Source organism: Nuphar pumila, chromosome 6, assembly GCF_984573655.1.
Source record: "Nuphar pumila chromosome 6, dmNupPumi1.hap1.1, whole genome shotgun sequence".
Classification (NCBI taxonomy): Eukaryota; Viridiplantae; Streptophyta; class Magnoliopsida; order Nymphaeales; family Nymphaeaceae; genus Nuphar; species Nuphar pumila.
Window position 1 is genome coordinate 132,708,512 of NC_143254.1, and position 24,191 is coordinate 132,732,702.

Below are 24,191 nucleotides of genomic sequence, written 5' to 3' on the forward strand. Positions count from 1 at the left end.
GGGAGGAAATCCCAATGATAGAGTCTCAACCACTGGTTTTTGTATTTTCTTAGGTGACTCTATGATTTCTTGGAGATGCAAGAAGCAACATAAAGTATCATTGTCCTCAACTGAAGCGGAATATCGTGCAATGGCCACTACAACCATGGAGCTTGTGTGGCTTAGAAGTCTCCTCTGTGATATGGGTATCATCATCTCAATTCCTTCAAAGATGTGTTGCGATAACAAGAGTGCTATCTATATTGCAAGCAACCACACCTTCCACTATGTTCGAGATGAATACCTAAAAGGAACCATAACACTGCCCTACGTCACATCCGAGTACCAGTTGGCGGACTTCTTCACCAAAGCTCTTGCTGCTCCTCGTTTCATGTTTCTTCTCAACAAACTTTCCGTTGTATCCCCGTAAAGCTTGAGGGAGGGTGTTAAAATATATGTAATATATATATATATATATATATATATATATATATATATATATATCAGTCACTACCCGATAAGGGGTAGTTTTATAATCTCGCCCAATAGGGGTATTTTAGACTTTTTCCTTTTCTTCCCTTTTCTTTTTCTATTTTTTTCTTATTCCTTTTTTTTGTTTTTTTGTTTCTTTTGTGCATTTAATACACAGCCATTGGGGGCCCCAACAAAGAGTCGTTGGGCCCCCAACAGTCACAATTGTGACCGTTGGGAGCCCAACGACTCCTTGTTGGGACTCCCAATGGTCCCTCTCTCTTGCTTTTCTCTAACTTTAGTGCCTTTATAAGATTTTATGCTCTCTAGCCATTATTGGTTTTTGTGTATGTCCTCTTTTGGACTTGTTCTTTGATTTCTATGTATGAATGTCCATTGTAGGACATACATTTCTTTTCCGCATATTTCATTACATACCGCGCGTTCCTACACGATGCATTTTCTACTTTGTAGAGTTTTGCACTGCACATGTCCCATTGCAAAAGATCGGTCGAGGACATTCTTCCCCACCCAAAACCATTGTCGTCCTCGACAATGCTGGTGCAGGTAAGAACACAATCTTCATTGATATGCTAGTTTTCCTTTGTACTTATCTTTGGTTTATTCTTTTTCTTTAGCCTACTCAACTTGTTTTGGTTTATAGCCACCATCACCGCAACCTTTAACACGTCAAGTCTCATACCTTTAACGCATCTCCGATTACTTAGACAACGGTCTTCTGCTTTATCAACATCGAGTATTTTCTGCTCGTGAGACCCCAGTGTAGTCCCAAACACAAACGGGTCATCCTCACCTGCACGACGAACTTGTCGTTTTCATGCTCATGGCTGGGGTGCCTTTCAATCCCAGCAAAGGCAAGTCCAAGCCCTTTATGGTCCTCACAAAGAAAGATGACCACCAATGTGTGCCGCAGGGATATCAACTCTCTTAAGCACCAACTTGCGGTTTTTTCGTTGGTCCAAACCAGAGTTACCGGAAGCGCCTAGGTAAGTGGGGAAGCACGCTTCAGAAGCGTGAAACATTGCGCTTTCGAAATGCGCAGGGAAGCGCCATTTTTTAATGGGAAGCACGCTTCCCCCTCGCTTTTCCCATTTTTTTATTTTTTTTTTAATTTTATTTTTTTCGCTTCCCCCTCGCTTCCTAGGTCACTTTCGGTTTGCTTCCTAGGTCGCTTTCGAGACGATTCTCGATTCGCTCCTAAGTGGTTACACGCTTTTCGCTTCCTAAAATTTTAAAAGTGCCTCGCTTCCCGCTCCCGCATTCTCAACTGACAACCATGGTCCAAACTAATCCTCAAGTGAGAGACGTTTGCTTACGTATCACCCCAATGCAGTCCTTTAAAGCGTCTTTCTGGGCACTCGTCCTCACAAGGGCACTTTGCCCCAATGCTGCACTCCCCTCTCGAAGCCATCACGTTGTACTCTCTCTTAGAATCAGCAAAACGTTCTCGCAGGAACCAACAAGCCACGAACAATAAAATTTTCTGCACACACAATCCATTGGGGATCTACCAACTCAAGGGACCAAAACAATGAGCCTTCTGCTCAACGTGGGCACTCCGCTAACCCACAATCTTGAGAGAGAATCTAGAAGTTTAGTCGAGTCTCTCTTACCTAAAGGTGCAAATCCATCTAGCCGAATCCAACGTGCATTTTCTGCATGCACAATCCAAACGTTACGCTCCACCTGTGAGCCTAACTCACAACTGGTAGGAATCTTTGACTTATCTACGTTACCTTAGCCAACTGAACAACAACTTTACACTTCTGCTTATCATCGACAAGATGTCTCATACCATCCTACCAACATCTTGCTTCTGTGCTTGGCCAACCAAACTTCAGCTGCACAAAATTATGTAACCAAGATAAACCATCACTGTCTTCTTCAGTGTCCACACAATGAAGAACAAGGTCTCTGTGAATCTTTCTGCTTTGATACCAATTTGTCACATGCTTACTTTTTTCAATAAGCTAGTGCAGCGCGATGATCCTTCTTTGCTGCCGCAAGCCTACTTATTGCTCTGTCACGGGCATAAAATGCTTCGTAAACCCGCGACGTGCCAAGTTGCCCAAGCTGGCCAGCCTACCAGCCAAAGGCCGCGTACCAACACCATTTTATGTGCTGAATTATTTTCATTGGCCCTGCGCACCACCCCGTGCGTAGCTGCCTAGAGGAAGCTGATCAAGCGCATTTTCAAATGCGCATTACATATAGTCCATGCCGCTTAGTGGATAGCTGTCCCATACTAGCTATCACTTTTGAAAAAGGCACAAACTTTGCCTTAGCCTTGCGTGTCATAAAGCATATTGCAGCTCTATGCGCATGACATAGCAAAACCTCGCAACTAAAAGAATAAGACCTTGCGGCCTCCAGTCTGAAGACCAGTTGATGATTGAACACCATAGCGAAGAGCACCACCCAGACTCATTCGTCGACGCCTAAACATTCACTCGCTTAGCCTCGAGTCACCATACTTGGTTGGAACCACCTAAGTTGATTCTTGGAGGAATTAGTTCTAATCCACACACACACCCGTGTGTCCAACCGCTACACCTGGGATACTCTTGCAATCTGAGCATTCCTTAACCAAATCTCCAAAGGCAACATCCTCTGATCTGCTGACACTGCTTAACCGAACAACGCTTCACGTCTGTGCCGCCACATAACGATGCACCAACGACGATACCAATGCCTATCGAATGTCGTGCTACCACCGCATGTCACCGATCAAGCGAATGCATACCGCGTGTTCCTATACTCGATGCATTTTTCACTCAGTAGAGCTCCACACTGCACATGCCCCATTCCGAAAGATCGGTCCAGGACATCATGAATGTCATCTTAAATTATAATTTCTTAAACAAGAAATTCAAGTGGGAAACTAAAATGTCCATAATCAATGACAAATTAATAAAAGCAGATAAATGCTTCGAGATCATAAAAAGACATAGTCATAAATGAGGTTTGGGGACATGGTGTTGACCATGTCTGTTGTAGGTTTTACTATGTCCCTGAAGTGGTGCACTAAGGAAGTGGAGAATATTTAACATATGAAAAGAGGATATCATGGGTTTGACACATTATTGATGGCAATGTGTGCTAGTGATATCCATGTTAATTTGTTGGATGTCTCTAGTAGGGACTGTAATTATCGTGAAGCTACAATGTTTCTTGATCACATCTAAGGACTTTATCCATCAATTTCTTCTCCCTTACTAGATTGTAAAATAATGAACACAAATAAAAATAAATAAATAAACTGATTATATGACCAGTGGATTTAATTGATCCCATGTTTTTACAGATTGCAATCCAGGATTTTACAGGTTTCTTTTCTTTTCTGAATAATTTTAATTGGATGCTTGATTTATCATTATGATTCTAGGAAGAGATCACATTATCTTTTTCATGTGTATGGTATTTAGCTAGACAATCTCATTCCAAAGAGCAATTGTTAGGTTTGGTTGTCTTGCTGATGAAGATTCTGACCGACTTTAATAGTCTGTTGTCAGTCTTGCACATCAATCCAATCTGCATTAGGAATATATCTATGAAATATATTTGTGATTGAATTATGTTTTTCCATTTTTCCATCTGATTGGTGCAGTTTAGCTAGAAGCAACTGGCCTTTTGTTGATTATTTTTACATGTTCATGCAGGTTTATCGAAGTGCCTTGAGGCTTGTCCGTTCCATGGTTAGTAGAGATTGAGTTTTCTTAATGCATAAGTATTTAGTTAATAATATATACTTTCTCCAATGAACATTCATTCTTCTTGTTACTTCTTGACATTTAGTTGGTTTTTCAGAAATGGAATCCATTTTCTTTCACTTTTTGCCATTGAGTAATGTGCTGACCCTTAGTGAGCCGAAATGTTACATCTCCATAATTTCATGTTGTCAATTGTACAAATTTCATGGGTACTTGCACCTTTTTTGGGGAAAAAACTCTCATTCAATGCATGTGATAGCAATCATCTGTCAAGACTCCTTTTTTTTTCAAACCTATGGTTGGTTTGAAATCATTAATTTTTTTAGTATTATTTCTTTTGTAGGTTGCTTTAATAACTCCATTTTACTCTGTACAAAAAAAATCTCTTATAAACTATTTGCACTCAAAGCTCCTTTTCTTCTCACATATATAAGTGTCTCTGGTATGGATTCAGACATGAAAGTTTAGGTTCCAGTGAAGTCAAAATTCCTGTTCTACCTTACTGCTTTCAGTGGCAGAAAATAGGAATTTTTACATAGCAATTATACATGCTTATTGATTGATAACTGATAAGACAAATATTATTTTATTTTATTTGGCAATATTGCCCTTGAAAATGACTGGAGCCCATGGGGTATCATTGGGTGCTGATAGCCTGAAATCGGCATGCTGACATGAGACTAATGGTAGGGAATAACCATCTGAGTTTGGCTTTTCCTTATCTGGCAACCGATGCCTCATGACTGGAAACTGCACGTCATGAATGGTGTAAAACCTGTGCTAAATGCAATCAAGTGTCCATGCACTTCATCTATAATTCTTATTTACTTAATCCTGCCCTTGATTATAGATTTTCTTCTTCATTAAAGATGACTATATTTCTAGTTTTTTATCATAAGCTTGACTTTGTAAAATTGTAACTGTCCAAAGGATGTCAGACACATATCTCCAATTAATTATCATTGGTATGCAAGTGCTCTGGTTGCTATCTTGATAATTCTGATATTGCAGTAGCTTTTATTAATGGTTTACTGGAAATGAATCTATGAGGTGTTTGTATGAATTACTGTTAAAAAGTTTAGTATGGGTGTATTTTAGGCTGTTCAACAGTGTCATTCACTATTACATTATTAATGTAGGTTTTGTTTCACAGCTGCCCTTGCCCTACCTAAAGGTAGGATATTTGCTTGCACCACCTGCAGGAAATCCACTTGCACCACATAGTGATTGGAAAAGATCCCAATTTGTTTTGAACCATGAAGTTCTACAACAGGTGATATTTCCTTTCATAAGTAAAATCTGGAAAAAAATCTTATTTTGTTCTCATATTTTTGAAGACTTTTCCCAATTCATCACATATGAGAACATGTCAAATTTATTTTAAGTTATAGAATCTTCAGTTATTTCTGAACAATTATTGTTGGCTGAAGTATGGACTTCCAATTCCTCATTGGTTTATTTTCTCTATCTGAATTGTATGTTTTTATTACTGTGTCATGATAACTGCTTGTTTTTTTTTGCCCTTTCTTGTCCAGTCTGCTTGGATTTTGTGCATTGAACAGTACATCTAGTTTGCTCTTTGATGCCTGTGATCATATGTTTGTTTTGGTTAGAGATGATTAAAGTCCAAGTTTTTTCTTTTTTTTGTGTGGATAGTCCAAGGAAAAAACCACCAATCACCGACCACACATTGGCTGGCCTCCAGTTGGTAAAACCCTTGTGGTCCCCCTGCCCGCTGGGGAGTACTCTTCAACCTTATGACAAGGGACACCACCCATGGGTTGAAAAGAAAAAATTAAAGTCCAAGTATTTAATAAACATTGAAAAGGTTCAATAATTTCAGCTCTATCAGACCAGTGTTTGGTTCAATCAGAATCAGAAATAATTCTATCATTGATGTATCCACAATTCAATATGGATAGCTATATCCCACATATATCTGTCTCTCTTCCGGCACATTTTTCCTGCTCGATCTAAAATAGTGGAATGGTCAATATTCTTCTTTTTTCCTATCTTTACGAATAAAATCAAATCAGAGGAAGCATAATCTCATTATGATTCAGATTGCATTCTTAGTCCAGATAGCTATAACTATAATAAGCTAATATCCCAGCAGCTTCCACCCATGGGTTGAAAAGAAAAAATTAAAGTTCAATTATTTAATAAACATTGAAAAGGTTCAATAATTTCAAAATTTTCATTCTTTAACCATTTATGTTTTCTTTCCTTTGAATATGGGCTGCTTTATTCAGATGAATCAACCATTTCTTGGGAATATTGTTAAACATAGAACGCACAATAATTTTTGTAAATTTTCTATGTCCAAGTGAGGCATGTTGAGCTTAGCTTCAGGAATGCATAGCCAGCATCCCGACCCTTGATTTTTGTTGAACTAGTTTTGCATGTCATTACAATGTGAATTGCCACATTTCTCCCATGATCAGCTTCTTTGTGCTAGGCTGACCATTCAAGGGCATTTCTGTAATTTGTAATATTGACAAGTATGCTTTTGTAATGCCCAGAGATTTTTAATCTCTTAAAAATACGTAAAAATTTAAATCTTTTCTTTTCTTTTCAAATAAATAGTGGAAAGCTTTTGTACTTGGATTAAAAACCTCAGGCAGGTTATATTCGAGGGTTAACAGTGTATCATCAGAGTATATAATATATATACAGTCTTTTACAAAACATGTACACATTTAGTTTTAAAATAAAATCTTTTAATTGGCCCTGGATCTTAGAAGTTTTGATCTTTGATGCTGCTTCTGTCCAACATTACTCACTGTGCAAAGTGTCCTGTACTATTCCCCATAAAACAGAGTCAAACTTGTGAAAGCCTAGTAATCATATATACCAATCTTAGGTAATTTATAACATTAAAACATATTTTTAGCAACTCAAATATCACAGGTCATTTAACAAATTAATTTGAGCAATTCAGATATCACATGCCATTCAGTAATTCTACAGAAAAATACATGCTTCAGAAAACAATCATGCATAAAATATCAGATTTTTATGTTGCCTTAATAAGGCATATTTTTATATCAATTTGTGTAAGGAAAGACTTTGTTTTAATATTTACGTTCTCTGTGGGTACTCACAGGACCGGACTAAGATCACTTGGGGGTTTATTATGGTATGCAATTTAATGACTCGGGTGACTAGCTGAATCTAATCTAAAGGGGCTAATATCATGACCAAGGGAAACTCCCCAGAGGCCACTAACCATTAATTATGATGCATCTTAGACATACTGTAAAAGTTGAGGTCTATCACCTAGGACATGTCAGTAGCCTTAGCCTCCAAACCTGAGTGACTGGATGCCTTTTAGGATGCTTTTGCTCCCACCAACAATTTATGTGTAACTCCAGGCTTGTACCTCATACCCTCTTTAAGGTAGGGCCACTGAGCATGAGTTACAAGGGTTATCTTTTTAAGGAGACTTATCATTTCATATGCATTATACCAATAAGTAAATTCGGGGCTCAATAGCCTAGGTACTTGTTCAGGGTAACAACTATGGTCATATGTACCCAACCTTTTAAATGTTGCTCTGTATATACGAGCACTTTGCCTGTGAAGTGGGATAACAACTTTAAGTATGTGTGTGTAAGCATGGATTTGGTGCCCTTTTTGCACCCCAAGGTGTTCGTCAACCAAACTCGCATACTAGCAAAATCTCAAGTATATTCATGTTTTATAACAATACAACTACATGCTGTACACATATTATTATGCCCCAATAGCTTGAAGAGGTTACTTGAACCTTAGCCACAACTTGGCCTTAATATTTCATTGCATGCATATGCAAAAATAATCTTTGACGTATTTAGTTCATAGCCCGTAAAGTTTTACAAACTCCCAGTTTCATTATTGAAAAAAAACCTTTATAACAAGTATTCATGCATACTAGCATAAATCAATGCATACATGTTAAGTTGTATATATATATATATATATATTATGTATGTATTGTTGATGCAACTTTTCTTAAAAGTATTTTCAAAATATAATTTTAATGAAAATTTGTCAGTGTAAACCGTGCACCAAATTATAAATAACCGGCTCACACTAGTGGTGAAGTCCGGGTCGAACTTAGGGAACAGGTTAAAACTTTGTACTCCAAACAAAACACACTCCTTATTGCCTCGAAAATAAACCAATGCACAATTAATCCTATTACAAATATTCGAGCAAAAATAAAAATTAATACAACCCATAATAAATAATTTGCCTAATGCTCTAAAAAAAAAGCAAGTCTTCGTCTGCCCACGAACTAACTCATGTTGTCCTTGTATGTACGATCTTGATATGTCTACTGCTCTTGCGTTTCACCTAAAATCAATAAGCTCACGACCCACCTGCAAAACTCAAAACCAACACAAAAACAAAGGCACACTAAACTATCTATTCTACATACGGTTAGTCCCACTAAAACAACAATTGAAATGAATTTAAATATAAAAGATTGCTACGACTAAATTTAAGAAAAGAAGCGACTTTAATTGGGAAAAGAATAGGTCATGGTTTTGCAAAAAAATCGGATTTCATGGAACACGTGAAGCTCAAATTCGGTGTTATGAAATATGCACAAACCAAAATTTTAATATCAAACTCGCATGTTGCAAAAACGTTATCCTAACATGTGTATCGCTAAATAAAATGCTACCCTAATATATAAAAAAAAGTAACAAAACTAACAATCGATCTCTGCAACTAACTAAAAAAATGATTTTCGTGAGCATATTTGATTTGAAACTTTGTTTTTTCAAATCGGTTCTTATATTTGAATTCACTTATTTGGAAAATGATTTTCGTGAGTATTTATTGCCTTCTTGTGGCATTTATTGTGTCCATCACAAAAAAAAAATTATATGATGCATCATTTCTCTTGGCCTTGTTATTTTTTTTATTCAGTGACGGTGTTTGGGTGAATTATGTGCACCTCGTTTTATGTCAGTTTAGATTGTCAACTTATGGTTTGGCTCTAATGAACAATTGTTTGATCTCTGGATCTGAGTGTGCTGTATCACTCATTTATTATATGACCATTATTATATTGGATTCTGTTAATTATGCTTATCTGTGATGGCTATTTATTTTTGAAACTATGGTGTTTCGAAAGATTATACAAATTGATGATATTGAAAAGATAACGTCAATTTGTTTTTGTGTCTTGGACCAGGTCGTTAAGATCCAGATCCAATCATTTTATGTCTAATATTCAAGACGTCACTTATAGGTGGACATGTTGTAATTTTTAATTATTGTTTAAGGGTAAACTTGTACCGCAATACATTTTGTAAAATCCTTATATTCAATGAGAAATGACGCCCAAGGGGGCGTGTTCCCTCTCTGTTTTGTGTAGCCCCTTTCCTTTTATTGTCTTTCTTTCTTCTACAAGTAAAAGACTGGAGATCTGAAAATCTAACATGGTATCAGAGCACGACATGATTTCCGGAAGGTATGACTGAAGAGAGACTCTTTTTTTTCCAAGTCGAAAAATTTCTTTCGCAGTCTTGTCCCTCTTCTATTAAACCTCTATTAAACATCTTTCCTCGTCCTGATATTCTTCTCTTTTGTTGTTCTCTTTTGCCTTAAATTTTTTTTTCTGTGACAGTTTTGAAAGGTCTTTCCGTTTCAGCTTGTCGCAGATCTGTTTTTAACTTCAGGTCTGAATTATTCCAGGCTGTTGCAGATCTGATTTTTTATTTCTGATCTAAAGTTTTCATCTTGTGTCAGATCCCCAGATCTGAAACTGTGAATCCCGGATCTGAAATTGTTGCTTCCTGCACCTATATTCCTTTTTGCTGAATATCGGTCCTCTTTCTTAACGATTTCTGTATTTTCGCTGAATAACGCTGAATATCGTTCCTATATTCTTTTTTTTTGTTGAATATCACTGAATATCGTTCACCAGATCTGATTATTATCAGATCTGCTTGTCACTTAATCTGACTTTCTTTCTCAATGAAAAAAAAATCAAAGGAGGAAGATCAGATACTTCCTCATTTTGTACTGCACTCAAGGATTGATTGAGGGTTTTATCTGAAATCTGTCTAGTCCTATATAAAAAAAAAACGGCAAATCGAGAATCACAGCTTGATATTGTTGAAGTGCTGCATTTCTCTCAATATTTTCCTTTCCATACTATTTTTATTTCCTATGGACTTCCCAGCCGCACAATCCAGTCTCTCTGCGAGTTTTCTTAACCAACTTGTGTCTGAAAAACTACATACTTAAAATTTTTTGACCTGGAAAAGATAAATAATTCCCTTTATAAGGAGTCAAGGTCTCCTCAGTCATCTCGATGGATCCGTGCCAGCCCCTCCAGAATTTGTATCTCATGAAGATAAGGATGACAAAGGGGCAACATCTACTGTTCTCATCAAGAACCCAAAATACCTTAATTGGGAAAACGGGATCAGTTGCTTGTGGCCTATATCACTTCGACTCTATCGCATGAGGTTCTCCTTGCCATTCCAGATGATTGCACAGGTGCACAGTTATGGGACAGATTGGTTCACACATATTCTCAGATTTTAGAGGCTCGAGTTGTATTTCTGACGCGTGAGTTTCAGATGATGAGGAAGGATTCTTTGATCGTCATGGAATATTTGAATAAAATGAAAAGCATAGCTGATCAGTTAGCCATCATTGGGTGCCCAGTTAGCGATAAGGACATGGTTCAACAGATTTTGAGTGGATTGGGGGTTGATTATCATGTCCTTACGACTTCATTGTTGTGTTTGCCTGAATTACCAAAGTTTAAGGATCTGCGCGCTAAGTTGTTACAGTATGAGATGTTGTTGAAAGGTTTACCAGAAGAATCTCATACGCAAGGAAACACTCAGGATGTTCTTGTACAGGAGTCAACTATGGACGCGGGAGAGGAGGATATGGTTTTCGAGGACATGGAGGACAGAGCAGAAACACATCAAGGGGACGTGGGCTTTTGCCCACTCTTAATATTCTTCCGAATTCTCAAGGACAGAGAAACGTGCCTACATGCTACATATGAAACAAAAGGGTCATGTTAAGGCCAATTGTTGGTTTAATCCACATAATAAAGGGAAAAACCAACAAAGAGAACATAAGAAAGGGACTGAATCGAATGGAGAATTAAAAGAATTGCTCATGTCAGCCCTAGCAGCGTTGAATTTGAAGCAGAATGAGCAGGGAACATGGTATGTTGATTCTGGGGCAGCAACTCATGTTACTGGAGATGCAGGTAAGCTTCTAAGTCCTACTTATTTTGGCAAAAACTGTATAGTCACTGAGATGGCTCCCATCACTCTATTTCTCATGTTGGAAATTCGGTTATCCCTATGTCCAAGTTCATTCTCAAACTTTCCAATGTTTTTCATGCCCCAAATATCAAAAAGAATATTGTTTTTGTTTCGAAGCTTGTTGATGATAATCTTATTCTTTATATTGTGAGTCTTCTTGTGTGTGCCCCTTTGTGGGTTTTATGAGTGTGTTTCTTAAATAAACACTTGTGTATTATTCACTTGATATTGATGGGCACTTTGGGTCATAATTGAAGGTACTCAACTCTTTATATTAAATTCATGCATGTTATATGCATTTTATTGATAAAAATAGTTATCTTTTTATTGTCGTTTCATGTGCATTAAATATCTTTTAATTGCATGATGCATATGTGTGTATTTCATATTAATTAGCGTGCTTCACATAATTGTATGCATGAATTTAATTAGCTCATATTTTTTATTATATGCATGATTGACATACTTAGAGTATTATTTATGCATAACTGTTTATCTCTTCTTGATAACTGATATGTTTTTTAGTGATTAAATTCCCTTATCATCAATATTTATGTTTTCTTGAAAAATATGTTGTTTTTGAGTTTATGATTGTCTAAATTTGATTTCATAAAGATTTCTCTTTTGAGGTATGCTTTTCCTGTCTTTCTTAATGGTTATCTAGGATTTCTAAAAATTATCACCACTTTGCTTAATTTTTTTTCTTAAATGTTATTTTTGTTCAAAATATATATATTTGTTTTGAAACTTCATAATTATTTGGTTCGAATAACTTCTTTTTGTAGTTGGAACCTGTGTTTTTGTTTTCTCTATAGGTTCTTAAAGATGTGATGGACTAAAAAAGGAATATCTTTGATGCATTATGAAGATGGAGATAGCCGATGAAGGCGATTGGGGATGATCACCAATAAAAGACATTTGAAGACTTGTATTTGCAAAACTCTCTAATATGTCATAAAGATGGAGATTTCCATTGTAGCCACTTGAAGACTTGAATCCTTCTCATTGAATCTGTGTTGTATTTCCAAACTTTCGATTTGTCTCACCGTAAGTTTGAGGGAGAGTGTTAAGTTGTATATATATATATTGATGTAATAGGTAAATATCTTCTAGGGGTATTTTCATCATTTTACTCATCTAATAATATTGTTCAGTAGGAACAAATTTTCTTTTATTTATTTATTTTTATCTTTTTTTTGTCTTTTTTGTAAAGAACATGGGTTCTATGGTCAAAATACCATAGAGTCATTTTTGTGACCGTTGGGAGCTTTGAACGACTCTATTGGGAGCTCCCTAATAGAGCCTCATGCTTTCCCCTAATATATATATATATATAGGGGTTGAACCCCTCTCTTATAACTAATGCTTCTTTTAAGCATTTATGCTCAATAAAGATGAATATTTTTTACATTTTATCTTTTTCTATTTAGTTCCTTAATGTTCTATATGCACTTAGTGCTTGTTTTGTTGCCTCTTGATGGCTATTTTTTGTCCTATAGTGGACTTGTGCTTGTGCACATTGTGTTGCGATCTTATAAGCCCTTAATGACATTGGTTTGTGCTTATGCACTCTTTTGATCGTAATCTTGTAAAGCCCTTAGTAGCATTGTTTTTGTATTTTTTGCTATTTCATTACAATACAAACATGAATTTGTGTATGCAAACATAATTCAGAGTATGCAAGACATAGATTACGGCATGGGAATATTCATTAGAGCATGCTAACACAAATCAATGCCTATGATTTGGATATAATCATGAATATGTCCAAAACATATTTAACATTATAAATTATAAGTTTTTGGCATGATCTTATATAGGGTGATAAAAATATGATTGAGGATCGAAGTAGGGAGGAATAACAAATATGTTATGAGGGAAGAGATTTAAACAACTCTTTTGTAGTACTTCTGGATGCAGTGATTTTTTTTGGCAATACTTCTACTACACGTTATCAAAAATGCTAATAGTGAGCGGGGATATTGGCAACCTAATGGCATATCGTAAATTAAACGAGAGGATGCACAACTAGGTGTAGGTTGTGCTGGTCTCCCGCACGCGGGGTTGCACACAGACGCAGTGGTGCGTATGCGTATGTGCAACGTGTAGAGAGGCTCACTGACAAAGGAGGAAAGTCGAGAAGGCCATCGGTGCCAATGTGAACTATGAAAGGTTCCTTAGCGACGCCTTTAGATTAATGGATTTGCCGACAAAGGAGGGTGGCTAAAAAGGCCTCGAGTGCCTTGATCGAACCATGAAAAACAAATTAATGAAGGTGAGGGTGTTAAGAAAGGTGCACAGTGGTGAGGAGCTCGGCAAACAAAAGAGGGTGGCTCGTTAAGGCCTTAGGGCACCTAGAAGTGCACTCTAAGGGGTGCACGACAGTAGGGTCTCCACGTCATAGGGGTGGAAGGCCTCCTGTGTCATGGTTGCACCATGTGAAGCATTTCAAATATGCTTTGAGAATTAACCTACGTAAGGGACGACATGTACACAACCAAGTCATGGGAGAATTCAGATTTGTTTACCGAGTTTTAAATTGGACAACACTTATGTTGGTAGAGCTCCAAAAGTCGTGTTTGTTTGGACGGGGCTCCCCCAAACAAACTGAAATCGCCAAGCTGAAGAGGGGAGAAGCATGAAGGCTTCTAGAAGAGCAAATTGAAAAAACAACGGAGGTAGGAGAAAGAAATCTAAAAAGAGAGTTGGGTTTTAGAGAGTGATAGGAAGGAAAAGGAAGAGAGAGAGAGAGAGGGTTAGAGAGAGGGAGAGTTAAAATGCAATGAGAGAGAAAGGGGGTGAGGGGGGTATATATATGTTAAAATATGTGTACTCGTACACATATATGTATATTGAAATATAATCCTTAAATGTACATATATATAAATATAAAGATACGTATACATATATATATATATATACGTATCTCTATTTATATATATATAAATATATATATTTTCTCTTCCTAAAATACCTTCAAGGGTATTCTTGTAATTTGTCATTTTACGCATATTCCAATTGGAATATGCATTGTAATATTTCTTTTATTTTCTGTTTTTTTATTTTTGTTTTTCGTATTCGTACCATATTGGGGGCCTCCCAATAGAGACGTTGGGAGCCCCCAACGGTCACAAATGTGACCGTTGGGGGCTCTCCAACGTCTCCTTTGGGAGCCCCCAAGGTGGTCCCTTTTTGTGCTTATAAATAGGGGCTTTCCCCTTTGTATTCTTCACTCCAATAAGGAGCTTTTGCTCTATGTAATGAGTGTTACACCCTTATTTTCTTCAATGATATTAACTTATGCCTTATAGGCATTTTTGCTCCTTTGTGGGTTTATGTGTTAGCACATTATGTGCTTGTGTTTTCCCTTTAGTGGGTATATTCACACTTCATGTGCATGTGTATTGGTTCATTATTGAACCCAATATATTCAAAGCCGCTTCTTTACATGGTATCAGAGCAAGGTTATGATGGGGTTGTCTCTTGGTGCAACGGAAAGCGTGGTGCTCAAGAAATGGTGAAGTATTCATTGTTCCTCTCCTTTTTAGAAGTTTTCGGTATGTATCTCTTTTCTTAACATATTATGCATTATGAAACTATTTTTCTTGCACATTTAGTGTTTTTAATAGTTGAATCATTTCCTTTCACATTTTGCGTGTTCGTATATTTTAAAATATGTCCTTTTAAATTTGGTAAATTTGTTTATTATAATTCTTGGTTATATATTTATCGATTCCTCATCACACATAATAGTAATTTATGTTTTGCAAAATTGTTTTTCAATTATGTGAGATTTATGATTTTTTCATAAGAATTTCGTGATTAACCTATAAGTTAACTTTTTATATAATTTCTTGCTAAATTAATGATCTTTGCTTAAAAACTCTTGTGTATGGTTTTTAGTGCATTTTTTTGTGATAACTTATATAATTCTTATATAAGTTAATGATCTTTGCTAAATTTTTGATATAATTCTTGTATGAGAATTTCTAACATCTAAATCTTTGTAGTTTACTTTTTTATGAACCCTAAGTAGTTTTTGTTAATGATAATTATTTATGAACTCCTAAAAGTCTCTCAATGGTTTTGGTTTATTTAAAGAATTTTGAAAAATTATTTGTGATAAATATGTTGTATGAACCATTGTGTTCATTAGGAAAGATCTTTTAAAAATCTTCTCACATTATATAGAATGCATAGTGTATCTATTGCATCCTTTGGTATAAAAGATTTCATTAATTTTTTATTTTTCTTCTAATGATGCAACTTTATAAACATGTTTGTTTGTATTTTTCACATAAGGTTTCAAAACCTCTTGATTGTATCTCTAAGGATGCCTATATTGGCCATAATATGGTCTTCTTTGTCTTAAATTGCATTTATCAAGCATATAATTGCATAATTAAAGCTTGAGAGACTCAAGCATTTGTTCCTTTTATGAAATACATGCATTATTGCATGTTTGCCTTTATTACGCTTTTTGCGTATTTTGTTCAAGTGATTGTGAGAGTGTCTTCGTACACTTCTTTTATAAAATATTTATGCTTATATGCGTATTGTCTATTCATAGACATTTTTACATGGTACTCTCTTTTCAATAAAGAGATGTTTTTATTGTCTTCTTTAGGGCTTGTGTTTGTTTTTATCCCTTAATGGACTTGTAAGATTGTTTCTTTTATCATTATAAATGCTTCTGCAATATCTTGGTACATGTCTTAAATTTGCACATTTAAGATTATTGCCATTTTACATCTTGGTATACATATAATTGCAAATTATAAAGGCTTGATTTGTTTCTTGGATTATTCTAATTCTTTTCTCACACATCACATAGCTTAAATATTTCATGTTGTGTTTATTAAGTCTTTTTATAATGATCATGATTGAACATAATTTCGTATATATGCAACATTATTGTTATATGACATATTGTTGTGATTAATTATGTTGGACCTTTGAGTCAGCCCTCTTTGTAAAATCACAAATTTGGAAAATGTTTTCCCTAAGAGTTTATTGCCCTTTTATGACATTTATCTTTTATCCCTCACAAGGTATATGATGCATCAATCCTTTTTTATGGCCTTATTGTTATATTAGAGATAATTGTTAAGGTGAGTTATGGGCACCTTGTGTTATGTCATTTTAGATTGTCCACTTGCCATATTATAGATGGTGGTTGAGGTGAGTTATGGGCACCTTGGGACTCTAGAATGATTTGGTATATGATCTCTAATTATGAGTGTGTCACTCGTTTGATTTTGGCCATTGATCTTATGGATGCTCTTATTTATATATGTGATGGAAATATGGTGTTTTGAAACCTTAAATGTTTTAAGGTATATTAAAATCAAGATTTTAGGGATTATTGCCCAACCTTTTATTGTTTATGAAACTTATGAGTGCATTTGCACATTTGTGATTTCGTGCTTTTGTGCACAAGTGTTCTTGGTGTGCGTATGTTCACACATTTATTCTCAAGGATATTGTTCTATCGGTTGTAGTATCTTGTTGAAGATACTTTTACATAGTTTATTCCAAAATATGGGTATTCTTTTTTGAAAAATATTGTTCTATTGATTCAAGGTTTTATTTATATGTTTGTCATTACAAGTTTTATTGTCTCAAAAGTCTTCTCCTTTTATAACTCATATCTAAGTGTCATCATATGTAGACAAGAATTTTATTACACCTTTGTGTGTTGGTAGCCCTTTGTTGGCTTTTGTTCTCTTGGTCTAGTAGCTGAACACACTTGTCTTGAGTGTTATTATATGTAGACAAGGCACGTTGATTCACACCATGGTGTGTGATTTTAGCCTATGTTGGCATTTGTGTCCTTGTTCTAGTTGCTGAGATGTATGCCCATGGTTGACTCCTTTCACCCAATTCAAGTGCCATTTTATGTAGACAAGAGATGTATTGTGTTTTTAGCCCATGGTTGACTTGATACTCTTGTTGTAGTAGCTGAACATACTTGGTCTTGAGTGTATTTTTACGTAGACAAGAGATGCTTTTGGTCCATGTTGGCGTGTATTCTCTTGTTCTTATCGTTGATGCACTCATTTCAAGTATTATTACATATAGACAAGAGGTTCTTTTGCACACCTTTGTGTGTCATTTGGCCTTTAATGACATTATATTTATATTCTTGATCTAGTAGCTTATACACTTGATTTATGGGGTTTGGAGGACTAATGAGGTAGTTGCTTGTAGTGGATGAACTATTGTTGAAAGTTATGAAATTACATTCATTTTTTGTTTTCTTTTTACAAGTGAATCATATATTTGATATGCATATTTTAAAATCAAATCAATATTTTGGCATTTAATCTATATATTAAGTGTTTATGTTTTTTTGGCCACTTTTTGATATGCAAAATGAGTTTTTTTGTCATTTGAGTGAGATTTTCCTAAAAGTGTGAGGTTCTCTACTCAAATAACACTCATTATTTTGCCTCTTAAATGGATTTAAAATCTTTTTGAAATCTTGTGCTTCATACACTCTTTTTATGCTCTTGAAGCATTTCCCTCTTGAAATCGCTTTTAAAGGAATTGCTAAAATCAATAACCTTTGTCTTTCTATATGTTTAGAGCATGTTCATTAATGTTTCTTTTAAGTGTTGATTCATTTCATGATAGTATATGCATATGCTCATTTTGGCCTTTTAGGCCCTCATTCAATGAAGTTTATATAACTTATGCCTCTTCGTAGGCTTCTTGCGGTGTCCCTTAGTAGACCATTGTGTTATTCCCCATTATGGGGTTGTGTTTGTCCAATGTTGGACCTTATGAATGCGTTATGCATTTTTGCAATTTGTTTCCGCCCACTATTTAACATGATATATGATTTTGAAACCTTGGTTTTCTAAATTTTCTTTTCATGCTAAAGTAATTATCCTATCCTGTGCTTCAAATTTCTATGCATAAGTTATAATTTTGCACCTTGTTAGGAATGTTCCATTTGAGTAAAGTGCAAAGATATTTTTTTACTTGTTCTTTGTTGTTATTCCACAGGATCTTGGAAATAAGATAAAAAGAAGTACCTTGGATGGATCGGAAAATGTGTTCACCATTAGAAGACAATTGGAGGAAGGCATTTTCAAGTTTCAATAGCATCCTTACCAAAGCCTCTTGGAGTCTTGCCCTTTTTTCAATCTTTTCGTTTCCCCGCAAAGATTGAGGGGGGGTGTTAAAATATGTGTACTCGTACACATATATGTATGTTGAAATATAATCCTTAAATGTACATATATATATATAAAGATACGTATACATATATATATATGTATACGTATCTCTATTTATATATATATAAAGATACGTAGACATATATATGTATACGTATCTCTATTTATATATATATATATATACAAATATATATATTTTCTCTTCCTAAAATACCCTCAAGGGTATTCTTGTAATTTGTCATTTTACGCATATTCCAATTGGAATATGCATTGTAATATTTCTTTTATTTTCTGTTTTTTTATTTTTGTTTTTCGTATTCGTACCATATTGGGGGCCTCCCAATAGAGACGTTGGGAGCCCCCAACGGTCACAAATGTGACCGTTGGGGGCTCTCCAACGTCTCCTTTGGGAGCCCCCAAGGTGGCCCCTTTTTGTGCTTATAAATAGGGGCTTTCCCCTTTGTATTCTTCACTCCAATAAGGAGCTTTTGCTCCATGTAATGGGTGTTACACCCTTATTTTCTTCAATGATATTAACTTATGCCTTATAGGCATTTTTACTTTTCTTCCTTTTCTTTTTTTCTTTTCACTTTTTTGTCTTTATTTTTTGTTGACTCAAAGTCAACTTGGAGGGCTCAACACTAGCTGTTGAGCCCCTCCAACGGTTAGAATTCTAACCGTTGGAGGGGCTCCAACAGCTAGTGGAGCCCCTCCAAGGCTCCTTTTCCTCTTATAAATAGGGGAGTTCCCCCTTTGTAAAATGCACTTCTTTGAGCTTTTGTTCTCCATTCTTCTCAATAAAATTCTTTATATTTTGTATGCCTTTGTGCATTTGAGTTTCTTTATTGTACCTTTGTGTACATTTGTTCTAAGTGTTCTTGTGCATTTGTGCACATTGGTGGTGTTGTGCTTATCGCTTTATCTCATTTTTGAGATATTTTCACATGGTATCAGAGCTAGGCTTAAAGGAAAAGAAGATCGTGCTTTTTTTCTCTCTTCGTTGGAGTACCTCGTAAAGTGTACCATTAAGTTGTGGTAGTTGGAGTGAAGACTCGGCTCTTCATTCTATATTTTAGAAGCTTCCTACATCAAGAAGGGACTCATTTCGCATTGTGGTACGCATTTATTTCTCTTTGTATCCTCTCTAATGGGCGAAAAAGATTCTCACTTCTCTCTTGGCTTCAAATTAAATGGAACGAATTATCATGTATGGGCCAGGAATATGGAGGCCCATATAAAAGGAAAGGGTCTTTGGGGATATGTTCAAGGAACTATTCCCGAACCCGAACCGAAAATTACTATCCTTGAGAGAGGGGAGATCAAGGTTCTTGAGAGAGAAGAAAGTGAAAAGGCTTTTGAAGATTACAATAAGAAGCATGAAGAGTGAGAAATAAAAAATTACAAAATACTCTCATGGTTCTTCTCTTCGGTTGAGACCAAAATTAATGTCAACATTCTAAAGTTCAAAAAGGCATATCAAGTATGAGAATATCTTGAAAGAATGTATACTTCAAAAGATTTGTCCCATAAATACTATCTCCAAAAGAAGACTTCAACCCTTCAACAAGGAGAAATGTCCGTTAGAGAGTATTTCGCCGAGTTATCCACTATTTGGGATGAGCTTGCCCTCCAAGAACCTAAATGGAGTGGTGAGGCTATTGAATTGAGGGTCAAACAATTAGAAGAGGATCATTTCTTTAACTTTTTAAATGGGCTTAGACCCGAGTTTGAACAAACTAGATCCTCTCTCTTATCTTCTTTCTCTTCCCCTCCTTTGGAAGATGTGCTTACCAAATTAAGTGGAGAAGAAACTAGATTGATAATGAATAAAACCAATCTAAGTGTGTTGGTCGTTCCCTCTAAAGATGAGGATGAGGGTGCTTATGCCGTCTCAAGACCGGGGAATAATGTTAAAACCTATAAACCCCCTCATTTTAACAAAAATCAAGGAGGAAGAGAAAATGATGGGCATTATGGAAGAAGAGATTATAGTAAGATCATATGCCATTTTTACAAAGAACCGGGTCACATTAAACCGGTATGCCCTAAATGGAAGAAGATGGTGGCTATGTCTACTACTTTCCAATCAACTAAGGAGGAAGGTCCTTCTACTTCCAATCATGCTACTTTGTCTCTCAATCAAATCATGGAAGCTCTTCAACCACTCCTCAAGGGATCCGTTTTCGGAGCCGCCATGACCACCTTCTCTCCTCTCGTTTAGACTCTTTGGCTCTTAGACTCGGGTGCATCCTTTCATATGACTCCAAATGTTTTTTCACTTTCTAAATACTAAAAAAAATTTGTCACCCTCTTTTGTCTCTACCGCGGATGAGGCTTCTCTTGAAATAAAAGGAATTGGTGATTTTGAAAGACAAGGTTTTTCTATTCCAAAAGTTAGATTTATACCAAAACTAAATTTAAATTTGCTTTCCGTCTCTCAACTATCGGATCATGGGTGTGATATCAAATTCTCATCAAATAAATGTTGGATACAGGATCGCCGGTCCGGGAAGTTGATTGAGGAAGGCTCTAGGAAGGGAGATCTTTATCTCATGGAATTTCTTCAAATTCCAAAAACCTCTTTTTGTAATGTTGCCCAACATAAGGATATAAATGTTTGGCATAAACGCCTTGGGCATCCAAATATTGTCAAGCTTTCGTATTTACATTTTTCTAAAACCTTATGTAAAGACAATTTCAATTGTAATGATTGTATTCTTGGTAAAATGAGAAGCTTACCTTTTAGACAAAGAACTATGTTTTCAACTAAGCCTTTCGAAATTGTGCATTCGGATGTTTGGGGACCGGCACCCGTTGTGTCTAAGGGAGGTTTTTCGTATTATGTTATTTATGTGGATGATTTCTCAAGGTATAGTTGGATATACTTCCTCAAACATAAACATGAGGTTTTCTCTACTTTTAAGGTTTTTCACATGTTAATACCAAATCAATTCAATAGTAAATTACAAATTCTTAGAACCGATTCCGGGGGAGAATATCTCTCAAATGATTTCAAAAGTTATATTGAAAATAATGGGATTGTTCATCAAAGGTCTTGTCCCAAAACTCCTCAACAAAATGGGTTGGCCGAACGAAAACATAGACACATAATTGAAACTACAAGAACTTTGCTAATTTCTCAAAAAATTCCAAAAAGATTTTGGGCCGAAGCGGCTCTTGCATCGGTTTATCTCATCAACCGACTTCCATCCAAAAACTTGAATCAAATATCTCCATATGAAATCTTGTATAAAAAAGAACCCGATTACAATAGGTTAAGAATTTTTTGTTGCAAATGTTTTGTTCTCACCGATAAGAATGATAAATTATCTCCCAAAGCTATTCCTTGTGCGTTTTTGGGATATTCGGAAACCCAAAAAGGTTTTAGGTGTTATGATATTAAGAATGATAAACTATATATTTCAAGAAATGTAACATTTTTAGAAAACATAAGTGGTTTTGAAGAACACAAAACTCATGAAGATAATGCTGATTATTCTTTTTTGTTTGAACTATTATCTAGAAATGAAGATTTTTTTAGTGATGATGAATTAAATGAGAATGAGGATATAAGTGAAAGTATTCCTCAAACCATTCATGATGAAGAAGAAATGATAAATAAACCAATTACCTATACACATAGAGATAAAAGCACTTTTAGAAGTGCAATAGAGAAATATAGTGACCTTAGTGAATCTTCCAACAACTCTCGAAGAACTGAAAGATCTAGGAAAAATCCTTCTAGATTTATATCTTATGAGTCTTTTTCTCCAAAGCATAGGACATGTCTTAGTGCCATCCACTCATATCAAGAACCTAGAAATTTTAAAGAAGCTAAGGAAATAATAGAATGGAGGGATGCCATGGACAACGAACTTAGAGCCCTCAACAAAGCCAAAACGTGGGTTTTTCAATGTCTTTCAGAAGGAAAGAAAACAATAGGATGTAGATGGGGTTTTAAAGTCAAAACCAAGAGTGATGGCACTCTCGAAAGATATAAAGCCCGTCTTGTCGCAAAAGGCTATAGTCAAGAATACAACATCGATTACGAAGAAACCTTTGCTCCTGTTGCACGAATGGTTACTGTAAGGTGTTTGATCACCATTGCATCTATTAAAAAATGGAATATTTACCAAATGGATGTTAAAAATGTCTTTCTAAATGAGGACCTTAATGAAGAAGTCTACATGGATGCTCCTCCTGGTATGAACGTACCAAAGGGGAAAGGCCTTCGTTTGCAAAAAGTGTTTTATGGTTTAAAACAAGCCCCTAAGGCTTGGTATGATCAATTTAATGATGTGATGGTTCAAAATGGTTTTTCCTCATGCTACACTGACATTGCTCTGTTCGTCAAAAAGTCTGATGCAGGAATTGTGATTTTACTATTGTATGTTGATGATATGTTGATAACAGGTAGTGACATAAAGGGCATCAGAAACATTAAAACCACTTTAAAAGAAAGGTTTGAAATGTCAGACCTGGGGTATCTGACTTACTTTCTTGGTATCGAGGTAGCCTACTCTCATAGAGGCTATTTTTTGTCTCAAACTAAACTTGCATGTGAGATTCTTAATAGATCAGGTATTACTGATGATAAAATCTGTGAGACCCCTGAAATTGTGGGATAAAAAATGAAGATCGATGATGGGAAACCTTTGGAGGATCCTACCCCCTACCGGCAACTTGTGGGATCTCTAATGTATCTTAGCATCACAAGGTCGGACATCTCTCATGCCGTGCATACTGCAAGCCAATTTCAGCATGCTCCTATATCCGTTCATATGAGTACCGTTCTCCGAGTTGTCAGATACATAAAGGGAACTTTAAACAAGGGAGTTTTCCTTTCCTCATCTTCTGAGTTAAATTTAATTGCATATACTGACTCTGATTGGGGAGGTGACCCAAATAATCGTCACTCCACTACAGGCTTTTGTATTTTTTTAGGTGAATCCCTGATCTCATGGAGATGTAAGAAACAACAGAAGGTGTCTCTATCATCCACCGAAGCAGAATATCGAGCCATGGCTTCTACAACTATGAAGATTGTCTGGATTCATCAGTTGCTGCAAGACATGGGGATTCCAATTCAAGAACCCACAAAGTTGTGTTGTGATAATAAGAGTGCAATCTATATTGCTAAGAATCACACGTTTCATGAGCGGACAAAGCATATTGAGATGGACTGCCATTATGTCCGAGAGGCATATCTACAAAAAGTCATCGATCTTCCTTATGTAACTTCAGAATATCAGTTGGCAGATTTCTTCACCAAGGCGCTTTGCTCTCCAAGATTCAACTTTCTCCTTAGCAAACTTTCGGTCATTGTGCCCTAAGTTTGAGGGAGGGTGTTAAAATGTATCTCTCTTTATGTAAATATTTACATATATATATATATATATATATATATATATATATATATATATATATATATATATAAAGATAGATACATATACATATATACATCATGTATATGTATCTATCTTTATATATATATATATATATATATATATATGTAAATATATATGTTTCCTTTT

At 35.7% G+C, this 24,191-nt stretch overlaps 1 protein-coding gene across 5 annotated transcripts in view; it reads left to right on the plus strand.

Annotated features, from left to right (window-relative positions):
• Positions 1–24,191, plus strand: part of LOC149836305 (Tetratricopeptide repeat (TPR)-like superfamily protein) — a 60,907-nt gene that overhangs the window by 26,870 nt on the left and 9,846 nt on the right. For 2 of the 5 annotated variants that reach the window (XM_090009120.1, XM_090009123.1), the window contains exons 11-12: positions 4,131–4,166; positions 5,335–5,454. In XM_090009120.1, the coding sequence (XP_089865246.1) occupies positions 4,131–4,166; positions 5,335–5,454 (156 nt within the window). Of the gene's footprint in view, positions 1–4,130; positions 4,167–5,320; positions 5,455–9,369; positions 9,491–12,341; positions 12,411–24,191 lie in introns of those variants that run through there. The other 3 variants (XM_090009122.1, XM_090009121.1, XR_016432411.1) reach the window with 3 other exon arrangements.